This window comes from Eptesicus fuscus, chromosome 13 (genome assembly GCF_027574615.1).
Source record: "Eptesicus fuscus isolate TK198812 chromosome 13, DD_ASM_mEF_20220401, whole genome shotgun sequence".
In the NCBI taxonomy this organism is placed as follows: domain Eukaryota; kingdom Metazoa; phylum Chordata; class Mammalia; order Chiroptera; family Vespertilionidae; genus Eptesicus; species Eptesicus fuscus.
In genome coordinates, this window is record NC_072485.1 from 43,581,386 (window position 1) to 43,595,545 (window position 14,160).

At 34.1% G+C, this 14,160-nt stretch overlaps 1 protein-coding gene across 1 annotated transcript; it reads right to left on the minus strand.

Moving 5' to 3' along the window:
* Positions 1–1,660: 1,660 nt before the first annotated feature.
* Positions 1,661–2,635, minus strand: LOC103303463 (olfactory receptor 52Z1P). Its single transcript, XM_008160465.3, has one exon. The coding sequence runs from the start codon at positions 2,630–2,632 to the stop codon at positions 1,661–1,663; it is 972 nt and encodes a 323-aa protein (XP_008158687.2). The 5' UTR covers positions 2,633–2,635.
* Between the last annotated feature and the right edge of the window lie 11,525 nt (positions 2,636–14,160).

The window sequence follows — 14,160 nt, forward strand, 5'->3', positions numbered from 1 at the left end:
TGTGTGGCATTCTGTCTCCCTTGGTCATTGCTAACAAGCTGAAGCTTTAGTAGTCAAGAAATAGTAGGACAAAAAAGTCTCCTTCAAAAATTTCTGGGCCAGAGCTCAGTGATACTGCATTTGGCAGTGAAGCATAGATAGTGACCTGAAGATTTATTTAAAATTAAGGCTGTAAATTCAATCATATTTTGTTCCTATATCATACATTCTGTATATGAAATTGGCATTTCTTAGTTTCCCATTGCCAAATGGGAGCACAAAAATGTCTCAAGGCCACTTAATCGTGAGTTCCATTATCATGCTCTAATCTATTGATTCATTCCTTGAATAATTTGCCCTTGAATCAGAAACTTCTTTTTAAAAAAAATACATTTTTATTGATTTCAGAGAGGAAGGGAAAGGGAGAGAGAAACAGAAATATCAATGATGAGAGAGAATTATTGATTGGTGGCCTCCTGCACACTCCCAACTGGGAATCCAGCCTGAAACCTGGGCATGTGCCCTGACTTGGACTTGAACAGTGACCTGCTGGTTCCTAGGTCAATGATGAACCACTGAGCCATGCCTGCTGGGCCAGAAACTTCTTATCTGCTGCAACTTCTATCAACATTTTATGTGACTTCAGTATCTAGGATTGTGACCCATTCCAAACATTTTTCTGAGGATTATTGGAAGCATGCCTAGGTTGTTTGGTAGACTAGGTTCTTTAATGTATTTTATTCAGGAAAATTATCATCATTATCAAAACAAAAAAATATTAAGTAAATATTGAATACATCATATGACACATTTAATTTAATTATCAAACCAATGAGGAGGGTACTAAAATAAAGCCATTTTACCAGTTGAAAACCAAAATACAATGTTCCCAAAAATGTATATACACACTTTGAATAATTATAAAGACAGTGTTCATTAAAATACATTTTTTTACTAAATTTAGTGGGGCAATATGGGTTAATAAGATTATATGTGTTTCTTTATTTCATTATTTTTTAGTGACCTAAATTAATTTACCATCAGAGCTCTTGATTGCTTTTGCTTTTTACTTTATTTTTTGTTGTTGACATTATTATTGATGTCCTCGTATAGGTTTCAAGTGTATAATTCTGTTATACATCATCTGTATGGTGCATTGTTTACCCATCACCCAAAGTCAAATCTTTTCCCATCACCATATATTTGACCTCCTTTATCCTTTACTACTCCTCAAACACCCCTTTTCTCTGGTAACCACCATACTATTGTCTGTGTCTATGAGTTTTGTTTGTTTTTCTTGTTTGTTTATTTTTAGCTTTCAGTTTTATATCCCACATATGAGTGAAACCATATGGTTTTTAATTTGTTCTGTATGACTTATTTCACTTAGCATTATATCCTTAAGATCCATCCATATGGTAGAAAATGGCAGTATTTTCTCTTTTTATGGCGAGTAGTACTCCATTGCATATATGTGCCAGATCTTCTTTATCCAATCATCTTGCCATAGAACACTTTGTTTTTTTCATGTCTTGGCTACCATGAATAATGCTGCAATGAACATTGTGGTGCATATATTTTTGGGAATTAAAGTTTTCAAACTTTGAGGGTAGATGCACAGGAGAGGGATTGCCAGGTCATATGATAATTCTATCCTTAACTTTTTAATGTATTCTTTATTTTAACAACATGTGCTGATGGGGGAGAAACGCAAAATTACTTGCTCTTGAATCTGTTTGGTCTTCACCCCATAAATAATGGGGTTGAGCATAGGGGGCACCACTACATAGAGATTGGCTATTAGAATGTGGATGTGGTCAGGGATGATTTTACCCCCAAAGCGATGGGCGAAAAATGAAAAGAATGCTGGAGCATAGAACATAAGTATGACACAAATGTGGGAACCACATGTACTAAGAGCCTTACATCTGGCAGCCCAAGAAGGTATCTGAAACACTGTGAGAAGGATCATTATGTAGGACACAAGGATAAAAACTACATCCAGTCCTGTAGAGAGTAGAGCCACAGTCAGACCATAAATTATGTTGACATTGATGTTGTCACATGCCAATCGAGCAATACCCATGTGCTCACAGTAGGAATGGGGAATGGTGTTTCTCCCACAATATGTAAGTCGGTATACCAGGAAAATAAATGGAAAGCATATGATAAAGCTCCTGATCACAGCTGCTATGCCAATCTTCCTAATGACTGAGGAGGTTAGGATTGTGGTATATCTCAGCGGGTAACAGATGGCCACATAGCGGTCAAATGCCATGGCCAGGAGAATAGCAGATTCTGCCACAAAGATGAAATGTATGAAGAACATCTGAGATACACAGCTACCAAAGGATATATCCATGGAATGGAACCAGAAGATTGCCAGCATCTTGGGTGCTGTTGCTGTGGAGAGCAGGACATCTGCTAAGGCCAGCATGGAAAGGAAGAGATACATGGGCTCATGGAGATTGCACTCAGTCATGATTAAGAAGATTAGAAAGATATTGCCTACAACAGCCACAATGTACATAGAACAGATAGGGATGGAGATCCAGGTGTGCGAATCTTTCAGTCCTGGGATTCCAATCAGGACATACCACATATCCTGGGGATCGGTATGGTTGTAAAAGGAAGGCGCCATCTGTGGCTGCATACTCCAGACCTAGTACCTTTATTGAAAGACCACTGGGCTGACTGAGGATTCAGGAGCACCACCTTAGGCCGAATGATATCTGATCAAATGGTCTTTCCCCCCAATATATTCTTCTCTGTGAAAGAATAAGGAGATGGATTAACTAGTCTAAAAGTGTACTCTGACTCCTTCCATGGAAGAGTTAAATATATCCTGGGGAAAAAAAAAGTTAACATTTCATAAGTTCTTAATATGTCATAGTACTTTATATTAACTTATTAAATTTTCATGATAGCTTATTAAAAATACTTTTACAGTAATCCATGGCATGAATACTGTTATTATTTCATTATTATTTCTATCAATGAAAAAAGAAAACATCCATTAGACCTTCAGCCTTTTGCTGGTCCCACTGGATTCAAAGTCAGGCAGGGTAAATTTGAAAGCTCTGATTTTAATGACCACTCAATGCTGGCTATAAAAATGAAACTACATATAAACATGTCATCAGATTTTTCATTGATCACATCCCTGAGTAAACAGACAGATGTGAAACTGAATTATACTGCTTATGGAAGAGGAAAGGAATAGGTGTTGACAAAATAGATTTCAAGAAATATGGCACATACGCCCTTTTCAACATTGATTAAAAACTAATTTGATGCTAAGCCCTGTGCTAGGCATTGAGGATGCACAGGTGAATTAATTGATCCATGTCTGCCAATCAATACATCCCTTAAAATTGTAGGACCAACCTTAAAAACTATGTTTAATGCCAAATTGAGTTGGGTTCTTAAATGAATATGCTTAGCATGTGGTGAAGGAAAATCATTCTAATCCACTTGGGTCACTGATTGAAAATCAGACAATATATTTTTTACTTCCAATATATTTTTTATTTTTATCTTATTACCACAGCAGCAAATAACGTAATGCTTTCACGTTATAAAGCAGGAGTCTATAGTTCTTCAATAAAAGGAAGGGAAGGTAATTTATTGATTACTATTTGTATACATTCCCAAAGAATGTAGACAAAAGTAAGAGAGATGTTGGATGAAAATTCAGGCTAGGAGATATAACATTAGGATAAGCTCTATGCTACTATGTGTGTTTTTGTATATATAGACATAGATGTAAACCAAGGTGTAGACATAGGTACAAAATAAATGGATGACAAATGGCTCCCATCCTTCCCCAGTCTCAATTCTCAAGTAAAAGCTAGCTAAATGTCTTATTTTCTCAGGTTGTACATAGGCTTCAGAATGACTGCCTCTTTCTCTCTTGATTTTACTGCAGTCCAGAGCATTAACCATTGTACAGTATAGTTTTACTACCTTTACTTTTATTAGGTCTTCAATATCATAATCCCTTTTTTTATATGGTTGAAAAGTTTGGCCTCTGTATTTTTTTTTTGTTATAAGTCAGAATATATAATACTCAAATGGTCATCCCATTATTCTTTTATATAAGTTTCAGTGTAATTCTTTTAAAATAATATGTTGATATGCATAACTATATGGATCTACTTTAATTGTATAAATTAATTGTATAACCATTTAACATACAGCTATGATTAATTGTTTGAAAATTTTAATGGGCTTTTGATGCCTCAGGGAGTGAGAGAGAAGATAATTTGAGTACACCTATACAGACCTATGACAGAGCCATATATGTGAGTGTAGTGCAGTTTTGAAGGTGGGGCTTATAGTGATGGGCTAGAAGGGGTCAATGGGGGAAGAAGGGATATATGTAATACTTTCAACAATAAAGAGTTAAAAAAGATGGGCGATATAAGAGTCTAAGTAATAGAAAGAAATACATAAATGTAGATGGGAGGGAGGAAAATAAATTTTGCAAGTGTTCTTCCAACTCTACTGGTGATCTGGGATACCAGTGATCTGTTTTGTTTTGTTAGGTTTTAGCATTATCACAAGTGGTTACCTAACTTATAGGTCTGGGGATTCTTGTAGCATTATTTTATAATATTACTAATGGAATATTCTGACTGAATCTTTAATAAATGCATGGGGTACTGTGTGGTAATACAAATAGTGTGCTTATAGGGCCACATAGAATTTAATTTAAATACTGGCTAAGTCATATTCTGGCTGTATGGCCATTTAAAAGTTACTTAATTTGTGGTTCAGTTTTTATTTGTAAAATACCTAAAAACAAGCACCAATTACAAATGTGCATCAACTCTGAAGTTAGTATTTTAGGATGTTCACTACGTAAACCAAATATGGTTATATTGCCAACAACATATGCAATTAGGGCACTAACAAAATTACCATATTTAAGACTAAAATTTTCATTTTCTGGACTTTAGGCTTATGAGCCACTATACAGATACTAAACTGGTTTAGGATATCCATAAAAGCCATGGCTTGTTTTCCCATACTGAGCACATGACACCAATTGGTAATTTTCACCCCAAAAGTATAATTTTACTTTTATAAGGTACAGGAAGTTTAACACACTGATAATAGACACTTGGGCTTAAAAATAGAGTATTATTGACCTATCACCAATGTAACATCTTTGTTATATAGAAAAGGGAGTTAAATATCTGAGTTTCAGCTTTTTCTAGCCCAGCACCTGATGTATAATGAATATTCAGTAAATTCTATGGGAAAAAAACTCATGCATATATTTATGTATATGTATATATATGTCCCAAAAATGTATATACACTTTAACAGCTAACAGCTGTTAAGTGAAAATGAAATGTACTTTTAATAAACACTACCTTTGTAATTATATTTATGGAGTGTATACACTTTTTGGGATACCTTGTATATATACTTTATCTTTAACTACAAAATTTGTTAAATAACTGAGTCTTGTTTTTAACTACTGGAATAAAGTTCAATGTATACAAGCACTACATTCATATCTGCATGTCAAAGAAAATGACCATTACATTAACATATTCTTAATGAAAAATACATGTATTTGTGCTTTTTGCAGAGGGTCCATTTAATAAAAGAGCACAAAGAGATACTACAATTGCACGTCAAGTTCAGAGTTAAAATCACGTCCAATGCATCATAGGTCAGGGTTAAAGAAATTGCAAGATGATTCAGATCCAGAAAGAATGAGCAGCTTCTACAGTTTCCTGATTTTTTTCCCCCTGGTGTCTTTTTCTATATGTCTTCACTAAGCATAACTCAGTTTACTTACCTTTATTTTCTAGGATCCTGAAAGTTGAGTGGAGAAAAAATTAAATGCAAGATTTTCAAAACACAAATAGGAATCTGGAACTCTCTATTTATATCTTCTTTTAGGCATCTCTCAGGAGCAGCATCTTCAGCCCCTGGAGATTGCATTTTATTCTTCTCCTAGAAAAGACATGGCCTCAAGCTGGTTCTGGTACATAGTCCTCAGGGAGAAGCATCCTTGCTTTCTCATCCTCTATAATTTATTCAGTTGCTCCTCTGGATAACATTCTCAGACACTCAAATAATCAAATGCAACTAAATACCAAGTTTCCTTTACATGTCAGAGACTCGTGCTACTGCACTACATGGAGACATTTGTAAATATAAGCTTTCAGTGCCACATGTGGAAGAATTGTATGCTTCTTAGAAGGCTCCTAAAACTGCATTCTGTCATCATATTTACTTTGAAATGTTTAGGCTCCTGAGCTTGGTCACATAGTTAGCATCAGAGGGGTCCAGAAATGCTATCAGCTACTGTAAAGATCCCTTTCATCCTTTGAAACACATATTAAAGGCTTTAATGTGGCTTACAGTTGGAGGAAAAAGGAGATAGATACAAATTCCACTATACTAATGGGATTTAAAAAGATAAAGTAATATATATACACTATATATATCATCTGGTATAACATTTTTGTCTCTTCAATGATTAATGTTGTTGTACTCTTCTGTTTTCTGTAGAGTGAATTAAAAGGAGCAATGATTAGTAAAAAAATAAAATAAAACTGACTCCATGCAAATGAGATTTGTGGAGAAAGGAATGCTTTCTCATTAACTTCTTTCAAATGGAGCCTCCCAAATAACCCTGATGTGCTAGTATTTAATAAAGACTTCCTGAAAGCTACTTTCACCTATATTAGCATAGATTCCCTATAAATATAATGACTGACCATCAGCTGACCTCGATTGGATGATCAATATCAGACAAATGGCCAAATCGGCAAGTCCGTTACCTAGACATGTTTGTAATTACTGGCTGAGAGAAGCTGTATGCTATTACACAAGTGTGAATATTGTCTGGAAAGAGAGCCACGAAATGTCCCCTACATTTCAAATGCTGTGTATCCAAAGATATTGAAACTAAAAAAAGATGTTTTATTGAATAGCTTCTCCCAGTGGTTTTGGATATAAAAAAGGAAAAATACTTATTTTCCCACCTATCCTTGGAAAACAAATTAAGGGAATCAAAGTATAGTAGAGGAAAAGTGATTGAGGAAGAAGAGTGAGAAATTAGGTGACAATAGAAATTGGTATCTACATCTGATTTTTCTGATGGTGACCAGAACAAAGAATGGGAGGCACAGGTTGAGGCTGTAGGCTCTACTTATTCTGATACTTTCCAATCTGGGGACTCTGCAGTCTTGGTTATCTAATATCTGAAGATTTTTGTTTGTTTGTTTGCTTTTTTTATCAAAAGGGTTTGGTAGATAATGATTTCAGATACATATTTTCTTCTAGAAATAGTTATGTTTTCCTCCTTTGATAAATAAGTTTTGGTAGATAATATTTTAAATACTGGAGGGCTATAAATTATTACTAGTTTAAAGCCCATTTCCAGTAAAATCCTATACAGATAGATTAATTATTACTTAAGATCTTCAATACATTCAGTCTCTCTTATAGAGATGTCTCTAGCCCATTATCTGAAATACTTGGGTCACATTTTTAAGAAAGTAATTTTCTAGATTTTAGAAAAGTTACATATCATATTCTCTTTTTTGTAATATATTTTATTTATTTTTTACAGAGAAGAAGGGAGAGGGATAGAGAGTTAGAAACATCGATGAGAGAGAAACATTGATCAGCTGCTTCCTGCACACCCCTGTTGGAGCTGTGCCCACAACCAAGGTACATGCCCTTGACTGGAATCGAACCTGGGACCTTTCAGTCCGCAGGCCGATGCTCTATCCACTGAGCCAAACCAGCTAGGGCCATGGTCATATTCTTGATATTAGGTAACAATATTATTGGGTATTGATGAGTCCCTCATAATCAAATATATTGATATCATTTCAACTAACATAAAATACTTAATTATTCAAATACACTCACAACAGTTTATGTAAGGTTTTGTCATTGCTTTAGGACAGATTGTACAGCCAAAAGCTTCAGATTTCAAAGTTCTACAGATTTCAAAAGAATGAATAAGGGATTATAATTCTGTATCTAAAATAATGGTAGGAATTTCATGGGCCTTGGCTTTCTTTTCTATAAATTGAGGATGATGAACTGGTTGCGATTTTTCCTTTAAACATGTGTTAATATTTAAGTTTCTCTAAGCTGACCTTCCATAGCTGTTTTATAAGCAAGAGAGATTCCTGAATGCTAGTACATCAGCCAAAAGTGATAGCAAGTCTACTGAAAGCCTTCATCTCACCATAGGACCTAAATAAGAAAAGACTAGAAAGGGATCCTCTGTGCTCCACCTACTCATCCCTCCCTCCCTCCCTCTCCCCGAACCCCTGACAACAATTGACCTTTACACTATTTTTATGATTTTGCCTTTTCTAAAATGTTACATAGTTAAAATCTTGTAAATATATGTAGCTGCCTCAGGATGCCTCCTTTCACTTAGCAATATGCATTTAAGGTTCTTCCATGTCTTTTAACAGCTTGATAGCTCAGTCTATAATAAAAGAATATTATATTGTATAAATACACCACAATTTGTTTATCCATTCATTTTAGTTGCTTCAAATTTTTGCAATTATACACAATGCTGCTATAAACATTTATGTGCATATCTTTGTGTAGACATATGTTTTCAACTCATTTGGGTAAAATATCTAGGAGGGAAACAGCTGGATCACATGAAGAGGCTAAGTTTAGTTTTGTAATAAACTATAAAACTCTTCTCCAAAGTGTCCGTACTATTTTGCATTTCCACTAACAATGAATGAGTGTCCTTATTGTTCTACATCCTCCCCAGCATTTGACGTTGTCAGTGTTTTGAATTTTATCCATTCTAATGGGTATGTAGTAATATTTCATGACTGTTTTAGTTTCCTACTAACAAATGATATTGAACATATTTTCATATGATTATTCCCATTTGTATATTCTCTTTGGTGATGTGTCCAGATCTTTTGATCATGTTTAAACTTAGTTGTTTATTTTCTTATAGTTGAGTTTTAAGAGCTCTTTGTATATTTTGGATAAAAGTTCTTTATCAGATAAGTATTTTGCAAATGTTTTTCTGCCAAATTTGAATTGTATTATTAAATTAAGCACAGAAATGTGCATAAATTCTTGTCTTTTTATTCTCTTAACTTACTATGAAATTATATTTTTTTTTCTGGATACTTGGTGGATACTATCAACTTTTACTGTGTCTATTGTTTTGGGGAAACTTGTATAATTTTCAAATTCCTAATTTTAACCAATTTTTCTTATATTTTTATCTTTCCTATCTTTCTGGAACTTCTATTAATGAGTTTTTGGTGTTCTTGGATTGACATTATATACTTTATTTCCAAGTTCCTATATTTAATATTTAATTATTGTGTTCTGCATTCTTAAATCTATCTCCTGAGACTTCTATTAATTTTTATTTCTTCTCTCATATTGCTTAATTTCAAATAATCTTTGTGTTATCTAATTGCTTCTTATTAATAATATTCTGTTCTTGTATCAGGGATGTAATATGATTATTTCATTAGGAGTATCATTTATGGATTTGTCTTCATTTTTAAGTTTTATTTTTGCTCTAAATAAAATCTTCTGCACTCAGTTAATTTTTAAAATTTATTTGGATATGTTATTTTTGTATTGGTTTATTTAATCAGAGCCCTGGTAATCCTTTGCTGTCCCTTCCTATTTTGTGGTGAAGGACCAAGAATTTAGTAGGGATTTCTATGAACTTGATGGGATTTGTTATCTGGTCAGTCACTTTGTAGGTTGCTGAGAAAGGAGCCTCCCCAATTAGGTGAGTATCTGTTTATCTTTTCTTTTGAGACAGTTTTTACTGAAAATAATCCCAAAACTCTTTAATTGTGGAATATCAGTCTGATTAGTATTTTAGGAGATAAATAGGAAAGTGTTTTCCATGAGCTTCAGCATTCAATATATATTCTTTTAAATAATTCTTTTAAATAATTTTAAATAATTATTTTAAATAAACTATGCATATATATATATATATATATATATGGAATTATTTAAATATATATATATAATAGTCCTTGTATGCTTTGTACCTAACTCCATAAATATGAATCCTATTTATCTCATTTATTATTATTTATTTTTTTTTTTTGCAAGACTGAAAAGGGAGTATCTGGATACTTACATTAGGAAATCTCACACTGATGTTCACCTTTTCTACCATGCTCAGTCCCACACTGAGTTTTTCCAGGGCTGTTCTGTGCAGATCATTTTTCTTCTCATTAGTATTCCCCCCTGCAAATACCTGGAATTCATATTTACCTATCTTGTTTTGTCTTTTGAGAATACTATGTGAGATTTCTATCTTTATAAAATTTGTTTAATACACACCACTACCATCTCCTCTCACAGTGTATCTGTGTTAACAACTACAAGTTTATTGGATTATAGAAAGTAGCAGAAATAAAACTTTTCAATCTGCCAAGTTTACATGTAAATTGACACTTTAATATTACTTAAATTTGTATTGTATTATTAAATTAAGCACAGAAATGTGCATGAATAATGATACAGATTGATGAATTTGCACACAATCAACAAAAGCTTATGAGCAACACTCTGAACAAGAAAGAGACCACCACCAGCATCTCAAAACTAGCATAGATTCTGATTCAGTAGGGCTGGACTGGAGCTTGAGATTCTGCATTTATTTAAGCTACTGATGTGCTGAGGGTACAGGACCAGAAACCACACTTTTCGTAGAAGAACTTTAGGACACCACTTACCAATGCAAAGGAGTTCTTCACTGGATTGTTTTGTTTTGTTTGTTTGTTTGTTTATTTGTTTGTTTTCAGTTTCCAATGGAGTCATTCTAGAAAATGGATGTATTTTGGTCTCTATTCATTACTCTAGCAGATTCTCCCCTTTTCAAATAGTGGTCACAAATATCATAAGGAACAAACACATGGCCTCAGGTATAAAATATTCGGAGTCTATTTAACACTAAAGTTTTGATAGACCTAGGAAAATTAGTCAGTATAGTGTACCATGAGCATCTCCTGGTGGATTTATTATGAGCAGATTATTTTTACTATAAGCTTGTTTCCTCACTTCCAAGAATCACTGATCTTTCCCATCCTGGCCCTTAGCTTTTTGGTGTGGGGGTAAATCCAACTGAGGCTAGACTTGCTGATTTCCTGCATCCTACTGTCACCTTATCCCAGCCTATATTCTTTTGAAGGAGAATATAGGGGACAACCTGGGGGTGGGGCTGGTAGCAATCTGAATCTGTGCCAGTAACCAGTATGCTAATGCACATTATTGTTAATCTATCATTAAGTCACTGACCCTTCCTTAGGCAATAACCTGTTTTCCTAAATACCCCCAGTTTATAAGAGCCACAAACTAAGAATTTAACAGCTTACCCAGAGGAGAGGTCACTGGCATCACCCAGGCCAGGCCTTTAGCTGTAATCTTACCTTCCTTTTCTAAGTAACTTAGGTAGGACTGCAAAGGCCTGTCACTAAAGCCTGGAAGTTAGGAAACAAAGCATTATAGGAATATATATAAAGAGTAATCTCATTGTATAAGGGAGTTCAGGCTTTGGATCTTTGAGTCCCCTGAGCCAGCAGCGCTGCTTTGAATAAAGGTTTCTTTTTTTCCTGAATCTCTGAGTACTCGTTGTGTATTTTCTGGTCATCTGGTAAATTCTGCAACACTTTGGCTTTCTCCTTATTAGTTTAAGGGAGCAGTGCATGACAGTTTGCTTATAACAGAACCAAAAAGGTGAGAATGTGTATTTCCCTAAACTCAGTGTGTTACTTTAGTAGTGTTTCCCACTCAAGCTGGATTGTAGCCTTACAAGTCTCATAATGAAGTCTGGTCAACTCCTACAAGGTTACTGTTTCTCACCGGCTCTTCAGGCCACTACTTTGACAACAGTGTCAGGACTTAATTCATGAGTGACAGGTTTCTTATTTCATAAAATTGGCTTTCTGGAATCTATGGAAGAATGTCTCTGCCTAGTTTCTCAAAAGGCTGCAAAGTGCCAGAAGGTGCTTTTGACACCTGTGATACGTCTACCTGTTCTCACTGTCAGGACCTGAGTGGATGACTCTGAAATGGTCTTTCCTCTCTAGGAAGAAGTATAGTTATTTTACCAGTTAGCTTCCCATGATAGAAGCCTTTAGAAAACAATTAAAAATAAAAGCTTTATAAACCTCTTCCCTTCTGTGTAAAACCTAGTAATCATAGGAAATTTACTTTCATCAGCTTTCTTTCCTCATCTTCCTTCCTTTGGTTGACCTCTTTCCATTTTGTCATGAATTTTAAACATTCTGAAGTACTTCATAAATCTCATCATCATAGTAAAACTACATAGTTCTAAATTAAATTATGATTTCTGAGAATACACCAGATATCTTCATGCCTATTTTTCACAGCCATTATTTCCAACTATGTTGGTTTTATAAATTGCCATAATCTAAGGTACAGATACTCATAGTGTAAAATTCTCAGATGAACCCTCATACTCACCATATTAAACATGACTCTCAGACCAACCACTCAGGTGTGTTGGATATATAACTCTATTTCTTTAACGCAGCATAAGTTCATGTTGGTACTTCCATCATGCCTGCCAGGTGGAAAATATATCCTGCTTTGCAGCTGTCCCTGCCTCCCCAAGATTGAGTCAGCTTTGAGGAGAGGTCATTATATAGTATGAAGGCATTGAAGGGAACTTTTCAGGTTATTGAGCAACATGTGCCCAAAGATTATCTGTGAGATACCTACATGACTTTACAGCTTCCATAGCTAACTGCTACTTTCGTTCTAAAATTGATCCATACAAATCTTATTAAACTGGCCATGTTTCAGTCTGCTGATCTGGACCATGCAGGTATCCATCATCATTAGGGAACTTAGTACAATATCTGACATTCACATTAACCTAATTAATTACAGTTATTTTGGTTCTGTAGCAAAAGGATAAATCCCATCCAATTAGCAATTAGACTACAGTTATTTTTCATCCCCATGCTAGACACTATTTTAGTTCTGGTATCTTTGGCTAACTCATCATTGATTTCAGAAAATTTACTCTCTTCTCCTTCTAATTAACCCCCTGTTCTAAGCCCGGAGTCCTAATTTATTATCCTGTGGATAATTTTCCATTTTTATTTCTGGCAAAGATACTTTAGTCTATTCAGGAAATTTAGTCTGTACTGGAAATTAAGCCAATATTTTTTCTTTTTGAGACAGAGTCAATAAACAGAAATGAATTAATTGAATGAAATGCAGAAAGGAGAGACATAAACAGATTAAATAAAAGTTTCAAAAACATATGTTAGATTTATATATAAAAAATATTAAGATATACTTGCTTTCTTGGTGTAAAATTAATGCATTAATCTGTTGAGTGTTAATACTTTCCACCTTATGTATCTAAGAGATTATAGGAAGATTAAACCGATTACTTCTCTTTATCCCTATAGACAATTAACTGATTTCTTTTTTTCATGAACTCAGAGTCAGTCATAAGCACACAGTTTCATCTATTTGGGACATTGTTTGGGATTTAAAAGCAAAGGATTCAGAGAAAAATCCACTTCCAGCTACATACAACATATAATAAAATGTAAAGCTCTCAATTTAGAGTATATGTGGTAAAAGTTGAATTGCAAGTCATATTTGATTATGTGTTCTTTTTATGTTCTATACCTGTAATGCCTAATAAATGGTCTTTTAATATTTGAATATAAATTAACTACAGTTAATCAGAATTTGAAAAGGATTGGCCAAGTTGTGCTATGTACATTCCAAGTGCTCAGTAGTCATATGTTTCTATTGATCTACTTATTCTATATGATAGAACATTTTCATCATTTTAGAAAAATTCTGGTTGGACAATTCTGGTCCAGATAGTAACCACAATATTCCTGTGAGTTTGGTATTTTTCTCATTTTGAAGATTACTTAACTATATCTCAGAGAATTAAAGAAGCTGCAAGTTATATACTTTTGAAACTATAAGACCTAGGATTTGAATTTATTGCAAAGAAAATACTTGAAAAAATATTTTTGGGCACTTAACTACTTTTGTACTTTCTTGAATGCTATTGTACTTGTAGAATAACTTACATATGTTTTGTTTTTCACAAAGCAACAGTTGATAGGGTTTATGAAATGTTTCATATGGAGTCTCCCACCTCCAACTTCAAGAACA

Bases quoted from the DNA above. Each gene is read 5' to 3' on its own strand.
- LOC103303463 (XM_008160465.3), bottom strand. From the start codon at position 2,632: ATGCAGCCACAGATGGCGCCTTCCTTTTACAACCATACCGATCCCCAG.